Genomic DNA, 21,885 nt, shown 5'->3' with positions numbered 1-21,885 from the left:
GCCATATCATTGTAAGGTTGATGACAGAATACTGCCTATAAATACATGCAGGGAAAAATACAGGAATGGGAGAAGAGAGTCGTATTTAAGCTGAAATGCAGTGCTGGCACAAGAACATGGACCAACTGGACAAGACTGAGGAAGGCAACTGGCAGAGCACACGTAGCCACAAAAACTGTACAAGATGTCCATGAGAAATCAAGGGAGTAGGAAACCAACCACTTCTCACAGGCACATTAACTGACTTTGTCTATGGAATTGTTGCCTGTTATGTCCTGTGAATTCCTGAAGGGGTTTCGTGTTACAAGTCCATTGGGATTGTTGCTCAAAACAGGACACAGAAATTTTATCAAGCTCAGCCATTAGATCTCTTACAAAAATGTATTAATTTTAATGGTGAGTGCCATAATTTTGCTATGAACTGTGAGGAGATTAGGATATTTTGGCATGAAATGAGGCTAATCAAGCCCCTGAATGCTCTCCTTCTGAAATGTCCCAGGGACAGATCTTGTAATCAATTCTATCTGCACTGTTTTCTTGAAAGTCAATGTCCACCTGGTTCTGCTGCCCCCACCAAGCTGGGAATCTGACCATGAGGTGGAACAGCTGACGCTGCTGCTGGCTCCAGGTGGAAAAAAGTTTGCTTCCCTCCACAGGGATTTTGTAACCATCATATATTAGAGACATGACACAGCCATTTGCAGACAGACAGGCTATCACTTTGCCCATACATCTGACTCCAAACAAGTTGAATTATTGCAGGAGTGAGAAGTCAGATGATGTGCAGCACAGTAATGGATGGGATATAGCACTACCCCAGTGACATTATAACCACTGTAGTAGGAATCAGCTTATTTTCATAAGCTTTGGAAAGGCCTTAAAGTGAGCATCAGTCATCCAGCAAAGGCTGAAATGTTGAACTGCACCCATGCAGACTATTACAGAGCAGCAAATACAGTGTGGCATATCAGAAATTCTCACTGGCTCCTGCAACTCCCAGAACACAATTTGAGGGCATCCGGATTGAAAAAAAAAAAACAGTGTCCTTTCAGTTATGCAATTATTCAATCAGTGACATGAATGTACAACAATCTTTGAGATGTTATGTATAAACACAGCATGTTTTATCAGGGTGTTCTACTGCTAATATACACTGATGCACAGCAGCTGAGGAAAAGGCTCCTCATGTGGCTGGTGGTAATTACATGATTATAATTTGCCATCACACACTTCCAAGTGGCAATGTGGAAATACAGTCTTTAATGGTTAATTTCTTGCAATAGCCAAATGTTGAAACTTCATGTTAACTCTCTTAGGAATGATAATGAATCTGACGCTTCCTTTCCTTTGGCAGTCTTCAGTTTGCTGTCAAACAAACATCTGAACCAACATCTAAGTATCCCAGAGGGACGGATCACCCAGGCACAAAGGTGTTGTCTATTTACTTCAGTCCTTCTGTCACTTCAGAAAGAGACACTTCCATGAAAAGTTTCTTTTTTCCAGTGATATATAGGAAGAACCAACATGCTTCTGCAGTCTCTGAAAATGGATTTTCTACCTCTTCTCTCAACAGGATCTACACTCTATGTTCTCTTTCGTTACAGGAAGAAAGGGGCATTTTCTTTCACCAGTGTTACAAAACTATTGAGCAAATTTTACTCAGGAAGAAATAATAACTGTCAAGTTTCATGAACACATCACCACATTTGTCAGCCAATTACAGATACTTATTTTCTTATTACCAAATTTCAGGCTGGCCTGTTATGACATATTTTTGTTTTGAGCACCGTCACTTGTTTCATCTTTTCCATCTCCCAAGTTTCTAGCCTCTCCGACAGGCTGCAGATGCTTTTCACAGGTTCAGGAGATCCAGACTTTAATACTTAACATTTTTTTCTTGTTCTGTTGGCATTCTCTACATTTCCTGGTATCTCACGTCTTTCTTGTCTGCCTAGAATCTCACAGGATAGTCTGTATTCTTTTCCTATGCTGTGGAAATAAAAAAAATTTCCACTGCATTGCATTACCTGCATCACCTTGCCATGGATCTCACTGTCTGAGATAGGGATTAAGCTACCGTGGGAAGCTGCATGCTTGAGCAGCTGAGCAGCTTTCAGGGACTGATGAAATCTGGACAACAGATATTTTAACATTCTGCATTTTTGACATGAAATTGAGTTGCTATTCAGGAAAATACAGAAAAATACTGATTTCACAAAGCTTTGCCTGTGTATGTGCATCAATAAAAATGATGAATTATTCTTAGGAGATGCAACACATGAAGAGGTCTCTCCTGCGAGATGCTGAGCCACCACCTGCACAGTGCTCAGCTGTGACCACATCATTTTGGTAATTGTGTGACACTTAGTTGTGTCATTTCTGAAGTAGAAAACTATGTGTATCTGACTGTGCGGAAGACTTACAATTGCTATTCCTGGTTATACAGATTTAGGCTGGTTACCATACTTCTCTAAATATCTGTGAGAATAAAAATAGGTATGACACCTAACTCACAGACATGCAGTAAGACTTAACTAATGCTAAACACTTGAGCAATCTTGAACAAAAAGTGATGTAAGCTCAGGGCAGCTGAAAACTGCCTCAGATCCCAGGTATATGAAACACTGGCCCTATGCTCTTACCTTCAAGGTAGTCCTATCCCCTTATTACAACTGCCAAATTAAGAAGCAAAGTACAATGAGGTTTATCCTTTTACAGCCACCAGTCTGACTGGAAAGGGGAAAACAGCAGTCTGTTAAAATATATTTATTCATGTCCCCAGAGGTGAATTACAATTTCAGTGTTCACTTCCCACCGATCATAATGTATCAAATTGACTGCGATATCTCTGGCTAACCTTGCTCTAGACTTGATATAAATCAAAAGAGATAAACAACAGAAAGTGACAGATCTGCCTGACGGCTGTTTCCAGACCTCAAAAGCCCACTAGGATTCAGTTTTATGATATATATTTCAGTCCTTAGGGGTCATTCTGCCTGGGATAGTGAAACGAAGGAGGATTTGATGGCAAAATTTTGCTTTAACTGATGTGACTGCACAGCAGGTCTTTAAAGAACATAAAACACCATGAAACCTAATAGTGAATTAAGTGGCAAATACGAGGACAGAGTTATGGTCATCAAAACCTCCTGGCCACTCCCAGAAGCTCTTCTGGGTGTTAAGCAGAGGATCAAATTTATCACTTGTATAAACTGATAATATATAAGAAAATCAATTATGAAATAAATTAATTTAGCCCAATATTCTGCAGGAAGGCAAAGGAAATGGAGTAATGGGAGGACTAGTTTTCACATTATGAAGTCTTACAGAAAATATTTCAAAAATCTTCCTCCAAGAGTTCCAATAATTCTTCCCCCATTCCAACAATATCTGCTTGTTATAGTTCTCCAAGAGAATAATGAAGTTCATAAAAGAGATGTACTATTAAAATTATATTTTATTGGGCTCATCCTTTTCTGTCAATCTTTGTTCCTCTAATACAGTTCTGACTCACTGGACTATTTTCATTCTCAAAACTGCTTAGTATTTGTCTGGCACATCATTTTAGTCAAAGAAAGCAATGACCGAGAATGGGAACACACAAAATCATCCTGAAATAAGTAACTGCAGGACTGACCCTGCAAGTGAAATATGTCAGCAGCTCCACAATAGCTCCTAGCAGGAAAAGGGTAGGGATTTCAAAGGCAGGACGTACATTAGAGGAATATATTTTTGTTTGTTCCGTATGGGCACATAGACAGTGGTAGAACTGAAGCTGAATTTGGAATACTGATATACAGCTATACGTTTCTTTGACAGATCTCATCCCCTGAAAACAGTCAGAGTACAAATCTGCTGTCTCTGTTCATTCCCACACTATACTTTTTATGGGTTAGTGTTTTTGCGTTTCTTGGTCTACAGACTTCAACCTCAAATCTAAAATAACAGCTTATATAGAGGCTGTATAAGACCCTCAGCTTAAAAGCATTGCTATCTTCTTCACTAAACATTTAGCTCTTAAACATGAAACACTCCCTAGAGGACAGCAAAAGCAATGTAAAAAACAATTTGGTTCTGTTTGCACTGTTTTGACAACAAACAAAGCTAAAAGAACAGCAGCTATTATCAGACATCTGCTCTAAGGAATAAATGATATTTATGGCCTCAGGAGTATGTGCTGCTCAAATTACATCAGAGAAAAGGTCAGTGTGCTTTAGGTGTGTAATTTTAATTCAGTTTAAAAAATAAATGCTGCTGCCCAGAAGTAGAGTTCTCGAAGCACAATTTACAGATGCTAAGGCTGAGGTGAGATAAGAACAGATTTTGCTTGTCTGCATTGCAGACAGCAAGGGTATCAGAGAATTGCCTTTAGCTTACCTTAGAACAACAAAATCTCGGACGGGATGAGGAGCCATGCTGTTCAGAACATACTGGTAAACTTCTGTCTGCTTGTCCAGGCTCTCAACCACCTTCCACTGCAAGAAGTCCTCATCCCAAAGGTGACGTTCCCTCAGCACTCGGTTCAGAACAACTGATGGCGGGGCTTCAACTTCCACTGAGGCTTTCCAAAGCCTTAGAGGGTTCCCATCCCCGACCTGAAGGAAACCAGCGAAGAGCATAAAACTCCATGCAAATATATGCAAATACGCAGCAGAGAATAACTGAGGACAAAATCTTGGTATGGTTATCTGAGTTGAGCTTAAGATGAAGCGTGAGATTATGCAAATTTCCCTGCTAATCATCACTACTATTGCTACTGCTGCTCTTTGCATATAAAAACGTGTGCATACTAGTCCTGGATGGAAAACCAAAGTGATTTAGTACTTCTGCTTTCACACCAATCTGGACCAGTTCTCATACCAGTGGAACTGCTCGATTATTTCTGGTGTCACAGACACTATTTTAACCTCAAGCAACCCAGGTGCAGTGAAGAATGTGGAGGTGTAAAAGTGACAACAAATGAAAACACAGACTGAAACACTGCTCTGAAACAAAGCTACCACCCTGGGCAACCTGCTGCAGTAGCCAGAACTAAGGGTCAGCTCACTGAACGGAAGAACAGAACATGAAGAAGCAGAAAATAAGTTGATTCACTTGTGTGTCAGATACACAGGTGTTTCCTCCTCAAAATAGCTGCAAGAGAGTATTGGGAAGGCACCTCCCAAAGAAGGAAAACATAAGCTACTTTCCAGGTCTTTGTAACTCATGAATACTGTTGCACCTTCATAGCGAGCAATAAGGGAGCAGAAAGTGCTGGGATATGTGCAATACAAATAATCTGAATTCTTCATATGCAGCATTTCGGTGTGGTTTTAGGGCTGTTGTATTTCAGGCAGCAAACGAGTCAACTGGATCTTGCAAGACTTGTCTTCCTATCCCTCCCAATCCTGGCATCCTCACATACAAATTCCAGTGCTCCTGAAACCCCCAGCATCTCCCACAGACCCAGAACTGTGTTCCCAGAATCCCAGTTCCCACCTTTCCCATCTTAAATTACTTCATGTTGTTTTAACTCCTCTTCCCTATAGATCTCAGTTCTCCAGTCCTTCCACCTTGGACTTCTCCTAGTCCTCTCTTCAGTTCCCCATGCCCCTGACTCTAGACATATCCATATCCCATTCCCCAGCATCCCCCCCTCCCATATCCTACTCTGACCTGTGCCCTGCTCCTCACCCTTAAACTTCCCACAGTACCTCCCCAGAGGGGTCACACAGAGAAGCTGACTATAAACCAGAGTAATTGTGATTTCTCAGTGATAACGAAGGGATTACACTTAACAGGCAAATGCTGCCTCCTGTCCCCTCACCACCCAGACTGCACACTCCTTCCAGTGCCCTTCACAGTGTCACAGAATGGTTGAGGCATGAAGGGACCTCTAGAGGCCACGTGGCCCAATCCCTGCTCCAGTAGGGACACCCAAAGCAGGGTGTCCAAAGCAATGTCCAGACAACTTTGGAAGATCTCCAAGGAGGAGATTTCACAGCCTCTGGGCAGCCTGTGCCACCTGCCTGGTGTTAAGTGGGAACGTTCACTATTCCTGCTAGTGCCCAAGGCCTTTTGTCCTGGTACTGGGCACCACTGAGCAGAGCCTGGCTCTCACCTCTTGGTACTCTCCCTTCAGAGATTTAAGAATACTGATCTCCCTGAGCCTCCTCTTCTCCAAGCTGAGCAGTCCCAGCTCTCAGCCTCTCCTAGGAGCAGAGGTGCTCCAGTCCCTTTGTCATCCTGGCCCTCTACCAGACTCTCCTGTATGTCCATGTCTCTCTTGTACTGGTGTAACTACTCTCCCTACAGTGCCAGAGTAAACCCTAGCCTGCACCTTCCCACATTAGGCATTCTGGTGTGTGGGCCTCCATTCTGTTTTTATAATTCCAGCAGCTCTGGATTATCACTGCCTCAGCAAATGGAAGGATATATGTTTAGTTATCACATCACTGGGTCCCATAGCTAGGTTGTATTTCATTTTTGGTTGTTTACCTTTTCTTCCACTTCTCTCCTAATTACCTTTTTGTAGGCGAGTTCTGTATTCTCCATACTGGAACATGTGACCCATCCTTTGAATTTCTCTTTTGCTTCTTTGTGGAGATTTTGCATGAGACTTTCAAGGTACATCTGGTAGTTCCCTCCTTCCTCATCCACTTGTTTCCCAAGTTCATCCAGGGTGGGAGAATGTACTTCTGCATCGATGTAGGAGTTTCGGGACTGAGTGACCATCTCATGTGGGACCTACATCACAGAAGTGGGAGAAATCACACAGGGAAAATCTCCTGCTGAGATCTTTTCCTTAAGGCAGTGCTTTCTAGGCTGACAGACCACTTAGCGTCCAATTGCAATGAGCCTACAGTCAGTGAAATGGATAGCTATTTTTGCCTTACTGAGAAATCAAGGCAATATAATGGAACAGTCAATGGGTCAGAATAGCATTACTCATGCAAAACCACGTTAGACAGATTGACTTTATGACAATACAATTGGATTACCCCCCCTGTCCCCAAAAATGTTGCTTTGTGCTTCCAGGGAAGGGAGTGTTTTCAAGTGTTACCTCTCCTACTACTTCAGTGAAAGCAGCTCCAGGAATGACTACATCTCCCTGTGTGACTTTAATGTTACAGCATGACACAAAGAAAGAAAATGTATCAGCTCTTCTTTTTGAGATGGATTAGTTTTAATTCATGCACTAAAAGCTTTATAATAAAATGAAATGTTAAAACAGCATATTTTGTTTTTAATTAAACTAAGATTTACTAATCTTAGAACCGTAGAATAATTACTCTGCATTTTTAATAGCAGCATCTTCAAATGCTAGAAGGGAACAGTCATACAGAAATGAGATAGATAAATTTCAGAAGGAGCAACTTTACAAATAAGTGAGGCACCATCAATCTCTGTGCTAATGCAGGATAGAGAACGCAAGCATAAACATAAATACTTCAAAGGATGCTGCATTATGTGTCCATGAATAATGCCGTTTGAGTCTCTCACTCACCTCAAAAAGTTTGTTGCATTCCATTATCATGTGAGCAAGTCCCTGAGTAGCTGCCAGGTTTTCACTGAGATCCTTCTGATCTGGTTTCCCTGTTGCATATTTTTTCTGTATTACTCTGTAATTGAATTCGTATCTCAGGTAAAAAGAGCTGCATCTTTTCAATACAAAAGCAAACATAGTGGCAGGATGTTCCTAACACCAGAGCAAAAAGTCTGTCTTTAACCTTTGTTTATCACAAGGAGCGTTCAGACCACTGGGCCTTTTTTAAAGGAAAAATGTACCTAAAGCATTATTGCAGCAAAGATAAAGCAGAAAAGACTATGTATGTCCTGCATTAGGCATTATATATTTTGGAAAGGATTTCCAGCAGGCACAATGCTACTGCTTAAAGTTCTTGCTCAGAAAATGTTATATGTGTACACAACCATAAATCTCACTGCATTCTAAATCAGACAGAAAAAAATGTCAGAAGGAACAACAAGTTGGGACCACTTATGTTTAGCAGGTCTGTGTCCTGCTTAGTCTACACTCACCGTACTATACATCTTCTTAACATGGTCTGAAATAAACTCAGTGATACAAACAAGATCAAGACTTCCTGATCTGCCATCCCACATTTGTCCAGCCTGTTCTTTTAACAAGCATTGCACTTCATTTCTGCAAACATCCACTGACTGAAAGACTATGTGTTCAAATCCTTCAAAACACGAGCAATCTTTGACTTCACCCAGAGCAAAATCAAGCTCTTTCCCTTCACAGAAGGCAACATTACTAACGTAAAACTCACTAAAAAACATCATTGAAAATTTGCATGAAAGGTTGGCACTTGCATATTCACACTATGCAGACAGAAACACCTTCCTGAGCTTGCAAAAATACCTTTAGTGCATGTGCAAGAGTGCTTCTGGCTATGCAGTGTCTGCTTTCCCCTCTTGCTGAAGCCATGCCCTGTGCAACGTGTCACAGAGAGCAGACACTTCGGAAAATTTTATCTTGTCTTGCTTTTTTGTGTCAAGGACAGGCTTATTTATAGTGTTATGAAGAAACTTACCTTGGAGAACTTTCTTTCTTCACTATATTGAGATGGAAGAGGGAAGGGGCCAGACAAACAGCTATGTTCATAGGAGTCATCTGATTCTCCTCCACAGAGGTGACATCACTAAGGAAGCACAGCAACGTCTGCAAAACCTCCCGGTTCTCATCTGACATCAGCATGATGGCTGCCTGCACTGCCTGCAGCCGCTGCTCCTTGGGGACATCTGCAGCAAAGCAAGGGATGTTCAGTGGGGTTAACTGTAAGATCAAAGAAATGGCTGGAAAGGCCATTTCCCGAGAAAGTCTGAATTTCATTTAAAGTTTATGGAAGGAGTACTCAGTTGGTATTTTTCAGGTTACTTTTGTCCCTTGGGAAGACAGTTCAAAGCACCTAGGGGAGCTTCTGAAAAATACTGAAGTATCCTAAACTGTAGCACAATTTAATGGAAGAAGTAATGGATATGCTTAAACAGCATCTCAGATTCATGCCTAAAACTATTGTAAGTTTTTTCAGTTTGGATTTGGAGCCTTCCTCTCCATGTTACATTCGCTCTACACGATTGAAGAATAACAACAAAAGTAGATTTACTGTATAGAGTACAGCCAGCTTTTAAGCTCTGCCTGTTAATCTTGCACAAGCACTTTATTTTAAAAGCTTTCAGACATGAATGATAAACTGAACACAGTGCAATGTCTCTGATTTTCAAGAAGCACCAAGGCCAGGTCTTTCTGGGAAGTCAGAGGAGCCTCTGCCTTTCATCTCATAGGTTTGTAAACATTAGGCAATGAAGGGCTTTAGGGAAATGGAGAAAGTTCCATCAATGCTAAGCCACATAGACTGAGACGCTAATCTTCTCATTCCCACTCCTCTGTGCTATAGAAAATCAAACCATTTTGGGTACGTGAAAAACATCCTGGATATCTGAAAAAGATGTTCAGTAACTCCCAGAGAATCAGAAATCCCTTGCCAGTAAACTAAGAGAGGAAAAATCCTTTTTAACCTCACAGAAATAATTTGTTAAACAGGATGAATGGGAAGAAAACGTCCCAGCTACAAATTTATTTAATTGCAGACATTATGAAATCCAATTGGTATCCCAGCAATTTTGAACACTTTTCTTTCTGTGAAAGGGATTCTGTCAGTACCATCTAAAACAGAAAAGCATATCTGTTGTTGGTCAAGTGGAAAAAAAACACTGATACTTGTTTTTAATCCAATCATTGTTTTCTGGTGTCAACAAAAGCCCATCTTTTCCTGTTCTCACCTCATTCTAAATAGATGTATAATCAAGACTTCCTGAATTCCTTCAAAATACTTCTGTAATACAAAAATATCTTTCCAAGCCTTCTTTTTACTCTCACAAATGTATACAGTTATTCAGATTTCTCACTGTAGATCAGTGCAGAGTTAGCCTGTGCCCCTTTCAGCATCTTCTGCTGGCTGGTAGCACTGTTTCACTGTTCAGCCTTTTGGCTGCTGTGAATCCTAATGCCAGGCTCCTGACGTGGAGATGGGATTCTTTCTGGCTACAGACCTAATAACACTGATGGCATTGAGATCTGCCATATTTCTGTGCTGTTTGTTTGCAGTCTCTCCTATGCCAAGATAGGACACTCCAATTTTCATCAAGCAATAGTTTAAAAGCAATATGTTTCCAAGGACATGTAGAACACATCCTTTTTGACACAGTATTCTCCTCGGTCATTTCACCGATGGAAGCAATTGTGATTGTCATTTTATGAGCACCAATAATTCCTGTTTCTTTTATGAACAAGCTCACTGATGTGCACGTAGGCAGACATCCTTGGCTTTTTTATCTCTTTGTGAGATCTTCACATAAAAGCTTTACAAATAATCAAGTCACAGCAAGGAATAGACTGCACAAGCATGCATTCTCATGGGCATAATGCTTCTCCATGCTCAAAAGACTCACTTATACTTAAAATGTGCATGAAATGGGCTCACAGTTTAAAGAAATGTGGCACAAAGGGAAGTTTTTTACATTTTTAATGTTCATGGCCAGTCTTTCTTTCTGGTGTCTTCCTGACTGCTAGGTGAATACATTCAAAGCTTCTTAAGATTTGCATGCTCCCAATATTTTGCCAATGAAACCTTTAGGCAGTTTTAAAAATCCTTCAGCTAAGTATTTTGAGAGCAGAGATGTTCTTTTATGCACTTCAGAGGTGAGCAGAAAGAATTCCATTCAGTATTAACACATCAAAATTACTTAGAATTTATGATTACATAACTTCCAGTAACTTTGAGCTGTATACAGTAATAAATATTATGCTACTTACATTGGTAGATGTGTAGAAAAGTCTCTCCCAGCTTACTTGTGAGAAGGGGTTCTGGCAAGTCACGGAAAAATTGCTTTACCATATCTGCTACATCATATGCTGACTGGTCTTCATAGTTGACGTTTTCTGGGGAGCTCTCATTCATCTGACGTAGGGCCTGGATTCGAGACTTCACTCCAGATTTTCGAAACAGGCCCACCTAAGAAAGTGCCACGTGGAATTGGACAAAAAACAAAGTTACTTACAGTATTTTTAAAATTCCCTTTTATGGGAGGTTTTGATTACAACAAAAGCTACGTTTGCTCACTTTACACTAGGCAAGAACAAGAGGAACTCGTGTAGATGTCACAGCTGTGACTTGCCTATGATCTTGTACACAACTGCATGCTCTGGTGATGGGACTGTAAGAGTTAATCACACTGCAGATCTGTATCAGATGGTAGATGGAGCACTCAGAGTGCATGTGGTTACGCTGTTGCTTGAAGAGTATAAGCAAGATGCTTAGCTGATATAAATCAGTGTGGCTTGCTTGGCTTTGGAAACTGTCTGCTGATTTACTCCAGCTGAGAATCTTGTTCCTCGTCATTATTTGAGTATATATTTTGAAGACTAACAAGAAAATATTATGCTCAGCTAAGTAATAAATGCTGTGGCAACAGATTACTACATCCTGGTTGAGCTTTTGAATCAAGACCAATCTATTTTTTCCCCTTCCTGCTCTCTCTGCTTCCCCCAAATTCCACTGAAAACCCATCTGAAAGTGGAGGCTGCAGAGGGATTATTTGTGCAGTGTCACTAAGATACATTTTTATCTTGTTTGCTCTCTGTTCTAGAGGAAGTGGTAATTCTTAAAATGAGGCCTGCAAGTGCCTTCACAGCGGTGCTGCCCTTCTACAGAAGTTCTCACAAGTGGAATTCCCCTGGGGCGAATTCCTGAGCCTGAACCACATTATTTATTCCCAAGTTTCCATGCTTTCATTTGGGAAGTGTAAGCACTGTTTTGCCTTCATTTTTGCAGGGGAAAAGGTGAACTATTGAGAAAGATCTATAAAAAAGCATATTTATGATTTGGATGTCAGCTTTTCTGTGTCTGCTGTCTCACTCTTCAGTTTTCTACACTGTATTTCACTAAGTAAAAAGTGTAAAGGCAAGGAAGTATGCCCTTCATCCTTAATCCTCTCACTTCTGCCAGCACAGAGGTCACCTGGGTACACGCTCATCCTGAACTGCCTCTCTAGAACACTTCAATCACAAGGTACTTAGGACTTTTGTTAGCTTGTACATTAATAGCACAGATGACATGAATCACACACTGTGCAGCTCTGAGAGGGGATGTATTCGTTTATATGGAGATGAACTATTATGCCAGACTGCAAACAGTGACAGTGAGCTGCTCCTCTGTATGCCTTCTTATTTGTGAATGCAGTGTCACTCGTGATCTAAATTTATATGTAGGAATTAGAGAAGCAGAATTTGCCCTTTGTACATCCTGTGTATTGTATCTCCCTTCACAGGTGAAGCTCTCCTTAGTTTTAACAAAAGAATACAAGAAAGAGCATCTGGCTCTTTTCATTTGGTTTTCTCTTTCCCTTCTTCCTTTCAAATCCCTTTTCCTCACAGAAACGTGTTCTGAAGACGCAGAAGGACATACGTTAATCCTATCCAAATAATACAGTTTGGGTATGTGGTAGATAAACGCGAGAGCAAAAGCTCAGTTCACTGCTTCGGATGGAAAGCGTTACTGCTGTTATAAAAAAGCTTTATAATCTTCCAGCTAAGTCTGATGCAAGAGGTCAGACATCAGATCTCACCAGTGCCATCTCCTGCTGGACATCATTCTGCTACTCTCGACCTCTGTTTTTATTTAATGATATTCATCTGAACTCCTTTTTTTTTTTTTTTTTTTTTAATAAATTCATTATTAACCAAAAGAGAACCAGTTCTTCTCTTGATAGGAAGATATTTCATCTCTGTTCTTCAAAATTATAGACTCATTCTATAAATAAAATGAGACTGTAAATCCAGTGATTTATCAGCGATTAGTTTGGCCCAATCTCTTTATTATCCTCATGCTGTGGATCATCTGCTCTGCAAGCAGCCATATGATGCATGACAGAAATAAAGATGCAGTTGACAAAGGCATTGCAGGTTCTATTTCCTAAGTTGAAACTGAATAATATATTCTACAACTAATGGTGAGGATCCTCATATCATCTTTAGGCATTTCAGTGTCAGAAGCCAGATCTTACAGTGATTTACAGCAACCTCAACTTCACTAAGTACAGAAGCTCTGACACCTATTCAGGACTCGAGCCTGCCTTCTGCAGTGCACAGAAAAGACACACAAACAAGCTGCTGGGAGGACTGGAGGCTGCTTAGACCTCTGGACAGGCATTCGGAGATTTTGAGTTAAATGGGAACAAAGGGAATGACTTTAAAGCAGAGAAAATGGGTTGCCTGGAGGTTTTTGGCACAGAAAGGTTTTTGGTGGAATATATTTTAAATTGTCTTGATTTATACTTCACTTTCTATTCCCAATTCCACCCTGAGGGGAAACTCAAGCTGAGCTGAAATGACCCTTCACGTAGCTCTGATGCTTCCCAGCAACCAAACCCTCCCTTTTGGCACAGATACTTGTCTGAGACTTCCCACTGACACTCCTTTTGACTGCCTCAAATCTCCCGAGAGCTTTTTCCTTCTCTTTGGTTTTACTCTCCCTTTTACTTTCTTCCTTGTTTACTCTCCATTCTTTACTTTTTCTTCCTACTACTGCTCTATTACTTGGCTGATTGACCCATTCCTGTCTCCCCATCTCTTTTCCTCATGCTTAGACAATTATCTCCTCCTCCAGTCTCATCACTGATTCTAGGTTTGATGCCTCACTGTTTTTCTTACAGGGGGTTTCCCAGCTCAGTCCACAAAAACAGTTTAACACAGAGATAACCAGGAATGTTAGTTCCTCAATGTATTTTTTTTTCCACTTTTCTCATTATCTTCCACTTCCATCCTCTACCAATGCATTTTCAAAAAGGTCCATCCGTCCCACCCCTTGACTGCTGCTCTTCACGTTTTAAGACAGATCTCATCTCACTTCACTTTCAACACCCAAGAGTTAGATATCAAGGTCTGACCAGTACATGGTTTCTTTGTAGTCAACAGAAAGAAATTACAGGAAGTTCTGCCTATGTCTTCCCACTAGCTGCAGAAGGAAACAGATGTGATTCACAGCTAGACATTTAATTTTCAGACTTCCGTTCTGGGGAAGATGACTGTTACATAACATAACAAGACACATATAGGACAACTGAGGGATCAGAAGAAGCCAGCATGGGATTATGAAAGGCTGCTCCTGCCTGACTAACCTGATCTTTTGTGATAAGATGACCCATTTAGTAGATAAGGGACAGGCTGTAGGTGTTGTTTTCCTGAATCTTAGTAAAGTGTCCTACAGTATTTTCCTGGAATAACTGACTGTTGGCTTGGACAGACGTACAGTTCACTGGGTGAAGAACTGCCTGGATGGCCAGTGCTTAAACAGTCCTAGTGAATGGGGTTCAGTTCAGTAGGCAGATAGTCAGCAGTGGCACTCCCTTGGGGTCACTACTGGGGCCAGTTTTATTTAACATTTTTATCCATGATCTAGATGAAGGGATAGAGAGCACCCTCAGTAACTTTACTGATAGCACCAAGCGAGGTGACAATGTTGACGTGCTTTAGGGCAGGAAGGCTCTGCAGAGGGATCTGGGTAAGCTGGATCAACAGGCTGAGTCCAATTGCATGACATTCAACAAGGGTAAGTGTCAGATCAGATCCTGCATTTCAGTAATAACAACCCCATGCAGTGGTACAGGCTTTTAGAAGAGTGGCTGGAAAGTCACCCAGCAGAAAAAGACAAGGCAATACTGGTCAACAGGTGAGTGAAAATGAGTCAGCAGTGTGCTCAGGTATCCAAGGCCGATGTCATCCTGGCTTGTATCAGAAATAGCATAGTCAGCAGGACAAGGAAAGTGATTGTCCCTTTGTATGCAACACTGGTAAGCCTGCACCTTGAATACTGTGTTCAATTTTGCGCCCCTCACTACAAGAGAGATATTCATTTGCTCAAGCGTCTGCAGAGAAGAGCAACAAAGCTGCAGAAGGGTCTAGAAAACTAGACTTACGAGGAGTGACTGAAGAAAGAGGGTTAGGCTAGATTGGAGAAGAGGAGGCTAAAGGAAGATTTCATTGCTCTCTGCAACTACTGCAGCTACTTGAAAGGAGACTGCAGCAAGGAGAGTGTTGGTCTCTTTGTTGAGGTGACGAGTAATAGGATGTGAAGAAACAGTCTCAAGTTATGCCGTGGGAGGTTTAGGCTGGATATGAGGAAGATTTTCTTAATTGGAAAGGACTGCCCTGGGAAGTGGTGAAGTCTCAGTACCTGGAGCTGTTTAAGAGATGAGTGGGTATGGCACTAAGGGACATGATTTAGTGATGGAATACAGTAGGTCAGGTTGATAGTTGGACTTGGTGATCCTGAAGGTCTTTTCCAATGAAGATTCCATGATTCTATAAACATTACAACTTGAACAGCAGACAGAATAAGGATCAGAAACAGAACTGACCACTTCCACCCACACCCTGTTTGCTCAGAGCCGGGAAAGTCTGCAGTCTAAAAATGCTGGTTGCTCCTTGTGAACTTGAAACTATCAAAGAGCAAAGGTTATATGACATGATGCCAACAACAGTAAAGAACTGAAATCAGGGGGTTTCTCTCAGCCCTACGTTCATCATTCTTAGAGGAAGAACAATAAAAATATGATGACTATGTCTGTGCTCCATAAGTAAAGGGAATGAAAACATCTGAAATGCTTTGAGCATGCAGACCCCCCAATTGGCTTGTTGCAGCTAAGTATGCTATAAAAGGAAATGTACCATAATGGCTTTGGCATTGAACCTGTGCTGACCCAAAACTATCTGGATATGTACGACTTTGTCAACAGAATACTTGGAATATTTTGCTGAGTTTGCTCTCTGTTCTTGGACTTTTCTTTCTTTGCTAAGTAAATAAAACTTTTTGTACCATATCTTGTGAAATGGTGAATGCATTTAACTCTTAGTGGCAAAAGTGAAGCATAAGCAGTGCAAATACAAGTAGAAAATGGGACTCCTGAGCTTTTTCCAGGACTGACTCAATTGACATGAAAATCTCACATCATTCCTAGAGGCAGATCATTGTATACAAGTCATCAGGACTGTTATACCTACCAGAATTCAACTAATTCATTGAATACAAATTCCAAAATAACAAATGATCAGTATTGATATACCAAGTATCAAATCAATGGAAGAGATCTGGCCCAACATGAGATATAAGACTCTTTAAATAATTCTGGTATTAAGTACAAAAAGGTTCACCACTGTTTGCTTAGAGTGTTTTTATAGAAAAATCAACCATATTCCTGGTAGCAAAATTCTCACCTGATCTAAACAGTTGCCCCTTAAGTAATGTAGTGCTTGCTGAATGCTATGGGGAAGAGGCTGTCCTGTTCTCTGGACATGAACTATCAGAGGCACGCCAAAGACATTCTTGTCCTTGTAGTCAGGGACTTTCATCCGCTTCATGAACTTTGGTACAGACCTGAAAATTGATGTGAACAGAGTGCATCAAAATATTTGAATATTTACAGAGCATTTCTGAGTAACACTGCAAGCAGAAATTGGTAACTGGGACCAGTTCCTATTTTATAAAGACAATTAAGTAATTTTCAACATGCAATACATCGACACTTTACAATCTGTATAATCAAAGGACATCTTAACAACTTTTACAGGTAGTTGGCCTCTGGCTCTAAGATACAGCATAACAGTCAGCCCTAGCAAAACACATTTACTGTGCAGTTGTCATCCAGCTGAAGGCAACATAATTTAAAATATCTATTAAGGACTCAAAGGAATAGCACAGGATAATTGGAGAGGGTATCTAAAAGAAAAGGAAGTTCAGTTCTCCAGTGTACTGAGCCATGTTTTATAGTATTAGTTACATAACTTAGTATTTCCATTGTCGAACAATTTACAGTAATAAAAGATGGTAGGAAAACCCTACGTGTCTGATGCATCCCTGGTGTCATACAGTTGATTCTAGCCAAGTTACTTAAGTGAAGCTGTTAAGCTTGCTTTCTTCCATAACCGATGGTGAAAATGAAAGAAACTGGATTTCCCCTGTCAGAGTCATGACTACAGTGGAATTAGAAAGAAATAAAAAAAAAGAATATGACCTGAATATGATGAAGATTTTCTTTTCCATGTGAGAAGGAAATAAAACTAAGATTAAATGACCCATTGAAGGAAAATAACATATAGATCTAAGCTATTTATAGGGTCCCACTGCTTCTAAATTCTTAAGAGACAGATTATACAAACAGAAGAAATATTTGTCCGGGAAGAAAACCTCAGTACAAACAGCAAGATCTAGAACTTGCTATATTCTAATCTGCCTGTTTGGTGTTGCGTAAAGTGAGACTCATTTCAGTACAGACATGTTGTCAGCTAGCCAGAGGGAATTTCACCAAAAGGGAACTGCAAGCTGGGGGCTCATCTTACTGAATTTTAGCTCTAAAAAATAGATTTCAGAAAGACTTAGCAGTCCCGACTGCCTCTATAACCATTGTGGAGTGAGGCACCTTTGGAGGTTGACCCAAACCTTCTGGCTTGGATAGAATGAGTTGCCTTTGAGGTTGCCTGTCTTCTTCCACTGACCACAGAGGCAGACAACCTGATTTGCTCAGATTAGACTTATGATTTTTTGGAGTGGCTGATGTGTTTGAGGTGGTTCTCATGTAGTCCCCTGTATCTATTTCTCCACTTCTGAACACAAACTTGTCTTATTTAGCACACAGAAGAATTTATGGCAATTTTGGCGAAGTCTTTTGAAAGTGGAAATCACAATGTAAATGTCAAGTCATATATATATATATTTTTTGTCACAGAATTCATATATTAGGAGAAAAAATATCCTTTTCATTATTTCTGAGATACTTACAATCTCTTGTCTATGTTCATTTCTGTTCCAGGCTACCTTAGACTATGTGGTCCATCAGGGTCAGTACGCTATAATACATGCAGATTTCTGTAGCTGGTTGGATACAAAAGGGCCATGCTGCCACCATTCCTGTCTATCTTACCCTGACTCCGCTGTACAAGTGACCAGGTAGGTGTTACAGCTGTCACAACTAGAAGCTCACTTTAATGCAAGTCCAGACCTAGGGTAAAGTGTCTTTCTATTTGAAGACTTATTGTAAACACTTCCTCCTTTCAATCACTCTCTTCCTACTCCTGTTTATTTTTCTGGAACACAAGCGTTGCTAGAGAAGCTGAGGTTGTTTCTCTGTTAAGAGCACAGGAATGAAGTCAGATCTCCAGGATCTGGCTTGGCCACTGAGTCACTAGGTAGCAACAGATTAAAAGAGACAGTTTCAAATGCTACAATTACTGTCAATTGTACCTCCCAACTGTATTAATTCAGTTTACTATCACAATAATAGAATTAGAAAAAACTATTTCCTCCTAAATATATCTCTTTTCCAGATACTGACGGTACTTACCAGGTCCAGCCATGTTTGTTTGACATGGAGTACTTTTCCATGATGGCTGTAAGACGAAGTAGAGAAAATTTTTGCAGCAGATTCAGCTGGGCTGCTGACTGATTACTGATGTGAAGTGATGCGATGGAGTGGCTCAGACGATGAGAAATTTGGAAACTATGCCATCGTAATTGCCTTTAGGAAAAAAACAAAAAAAAAAAAAATAGAAAAAGAGAACTCTTATTTGGGCAGAAAAGGATAGTATACTGTGAGATAAGGAAATGTACAAAACATGCAAAAACATACATTACCATGCATGCTGTGTCAACTGAAAGAAAATATAGCTTGGAGGCATACTAAACAATGTTTGATCTTTTTATTTTGGGAATATTCAAGCTTTTTTTTTTTACATTATATTCCCAAGAGATTGAGGGTCTCATGTATGTACTAAAGGAAGGAGTGTGACCTCTTACATCCATTAGCCTACACACTTCAACAGCACGTGGGAGTTCCAGATTAAAATGTTCTCTTCCTGACTCAGAAAAGGGATTTGATGCCTGGTCCCTAACCTCTCAGGAGACCAGTCTAACCACCGAGGTATTTGTAGATTAAGTTCTCCAACCAGCTCTATTTTTAAATATTGGAGGACTTTTTAGAGAAGGGATTGAACACTGAGTCTCCTAGGGAAGAGTGATAACCACCAAGCTGCTGAGACACTCACATCTTCTCTTTATTCCAATGTATTTTCTCTAAATACTGCATATATTGAAAAAAAAAAATCCTCCTTTCAGTTTCTTGTTTTGCTAAACATGAATTCTGGCACAATTCCTACAAACTTTGACACAGCTTATTAACTTAGCAGCTTACCCGAGTTCACTTGCTTGTGACAGTGGTGAGCAACCATGGGCAGCAATAAACTATGGCATGGAAGAATTCTCTGTGAGGATTCAAGACTGACTGCAGATCAGAAGGTAACAGGTATTTGCTCACTGCTTCTGCACACACAAACCCACAGCAGTATGGATCCACAAAGGCCTTTACCCAGAGCAATGCTCCCTTGGCTCAGCAGAACTTATCCTGACCTTTTATTAACAGGTTAATTGTATACCAGATATGTAAGAGACTGAGGCAGGGTAGGGAAATACTCTTTTTGAACAAAGGGACACACTTTTAAAGTAGACCAGAGCCTAAAAAAGTGCATGAGACTATTGAAACATACACACTGGAGTACACAATTTGAAAGACAAGTTGAAAGTAAGATTCCAAAATATATACAGTGTCCTATTATGTAATTGAATATTATGGATCAAGAGAGAAAAAAAAATAGCTTGCCGATTCTCCACTGATTGCACTTAAAAAATTCCATAGTAGGATGCATTTTCTCCAGAACTCCCACACTTTCCCTGGGAAGTCCCCTTCCCCATACAGAATGAGTACAACTGTAATGATGTAATGATGTCAACCTTATGACTCATGAACTGAGAGCTTCTGTTTCATTTGTCATATTTCACAGTTTGTCTTACTGTTAATGAAAGAGAAAGGATGGATTTCCATACCAAATCTTGCTACCTACCTGCTTGGCCTTGTGAGAGATGCTCCGACCCCAGAGTCTCTCCTCTCCCTAACACCAGTAGCCTCTGATTCATTCAGGGATGTTCCATCTCTGTCCATATCACTTGGTGTGGTCTGGCCATCAGAGACAGAGTTTCCTTCAAAATCAAGTGTAATCTGTGTGGTTGACTGGAAAGGTAATGATGGAGATTCTCTGACTGACACATCATCAACTGGCAGACTTGGCAACACATTTTTTGACCAACCATCTACTACATCCCGGAGTCCATTGACATGTTGCAAAATGTCATCTAAATGAGGAAAAAGTTCACCTTTTTCTAAATCCAGAAGGTCTCCAGTACTAGCATACAAGTGGGAACCAGGCACATTGTCATAAATACTAATTCTGCTCTCCTTAGGACAGCAAGCCATCAATCCAGCCTCTTTTGGAGTAGAGCAGTTCTGTTTTCCCAAAGAGATGCTGCCTGTCCTCCAGTTTACACCATTACTGTTGTCTGTAGGTGAGAGGCTTTCAATAGAAAGTGCCTTTGGGAAGGTCCCTGGTTTGTGGTCCTTGGGAATATGCACAACCAAGTTCTCTTGGGAATGAAATTCATTTTTGCGGTTTTGATCCACCACTTGCCTTAAAGCTGTTCCTGCCAGAACATCCAGATCATCCAGGTACATCCCACCTCTCTTGTTCGCTTCATGACATTTGCGTTCCTTCAAACATGGTGTGCTCACCCCGCTGCTGCTGTTTTCAGACTGACTGCTTTCACTGCTGGATTTGGCAGAAAAGGAAAGTCCTCTTTTGCCTGAATCTTGTGCTAAGTTTTGGAGATCCCCATTGACTATCTGTACACAGTGCATGTCCTTCAAGGATTTCGGCTCACGCTGAAGAACAGGTCTGCTTATCTCTAAAGGACCTGCTCTTCCTGAGCCTTTTAGTTTTCCATGCACACCTTTTGCTTTCAGTGTCTCCATGCGCTTTAGAAAGGTTTTTGTTTTGGTTCGCATTGGTTTCTCATTCTTAACGTTGTCCTTGGGGGACAGAGCAGTGCTTATCACCATTAAGTCTGGCAGCAGAGTGCTCTCATGCTGGCCGGAGCAGTTGCAGGTCTCCCTGGCAATGCTGCTAATGCTGGACGGGCTCCTGTTGTCGCTTCCCCCACTGCTCTCACTGTGAACAGATGAGACCTCAGGTTCGCTCAGATCTGTAAGGACACTCTCACTGCTTGTTGTATTTTTCATTTTAATATCCCCAGAAGATCCATGTCTGTCTGACTGGTGAAGTAAAGCATCAATGTCGTCCACTCGAGACCATCGTCTGCTTGTTCTTTGGAAAGTCCATTTATTACTGATAGCACAGAGGTCTTCTTCATCTGAATCTTCACTCTAGAAAACAGCAAGTGTCATACATTAAAAGCAGGTGTTTTTTCTTTTTCTTTTTTTTTTTAATTAATGTGACTGCTGATTCATGTTAGCAACAGCTTGCAAGGTCTCCTTGAACTGAGTCTTATGAAAGATCAGCCATCAGCCCCTTCATAACAGCCTCTTTGATTTAACTGTAAATACTGCAGTGTGTATCTTAACAAGTACGTAATAAAAGCCTTCTCTTTGTTAGGGAACTTATAAGTCCTATCAATGTCTCTTGGCTTTAGGGTGATTTGCCTAGGCCCTACACTGTATAGGATTGATGCTCATAGTGACTGTAGAAAAAAAAAAAAAATAGGTTTTTAAAGGTCCAAGCAGGGATGGTGTTAAGATACACAGCAGTACAGACTGGGCAGCAGCTGGGCACCACAGCAAGGTGAGCCATTCAAATACCCAAGACAGAAAATACCCAATGCTGCACTTAGTTTTGCAAAGAGCAAAGTAACCATTTGCAAGAGCAGCAATAATCTTCACAGAGCAGGTGAATTCAACAAACTTTATGCTTCAGAAACACATCTCCAG

General features: G+C 40.8%; 1 protein-coding gene across 13 annotated transcripts in view; it reads right to left on the bottom strand.

Annotated features, from left to right (window-relative positions):
- STARD13 (StAR related lipid transfer domain containing 13) overlaps positions 1 to 21,885 on the bottom strand; it is a 332,321-nt gene that overhangs the window by 3,421 nt on the left and 307,015 nt on the right. For 12 of the 13 annotated variants that reach the window (XM_090133176.1, XM_090133167.1, XM_090133157.1 and 9 more), the window contains 8 exons: positions 19,952 to 21,324; positions 18,400 to 18,573; positions 16,277 to 16,436; positions 10,820 to 11,018; positions 8,538 to 8,745; positions 7,487 to 7,601; positions 6,505 to 6,726; positions 4,378 to 4,595 (listed from right to left, as the gene is read on the bottom strand). In XM_090133176.1, coding sequence (XP_089989302.1) covers positions 4,378 to 4,595; positions 6,505 to 6,726; positions 7,487 to 7,601; positions 8,538 to 8,745; positions 10,820 to 11,018; positions 16,277 to 16,436; positions 18,400 to 18,573; positions 19,952 to 21,324 — 2,669 coding nt within the window. Of the gene's footprint in view, positions 1 to 4,377; positions 4,596 to 6,504; positions 6,727 to 7,486; positions 7,602 to 8,537; positions 8,746 to 10,819; positions 11,019 to 16,276; positions 16,437 to 18,399; positions 18,574 to 19,951; positions 21,325 to 21,885 lie in introns of those variants that run through there. The other variant, XR_016462786.1, reaches the window with a different exon arrangement.

The sequence above is a fragment of the Phasianus colchicus genome, chromosome 1 (assembly GCF_987193195.1).
Source record: "Phasianus colchicus chromosome 1, bPhaCol1.hap1.1, whole genome shotgun sequence".
NCBI classification, from domain to species: domain Eukaryota; kingdom Metazoa; phylum Chordata; class Aves; order Galliformes; family Phasianidae; genus Phasianus; species Phasianus colchicus.
The sequence above is the reverse complement of the archived record's forward strand: the minus strand, read 5'-3'. Positions and strand labels throughout refer to the sequence as shown.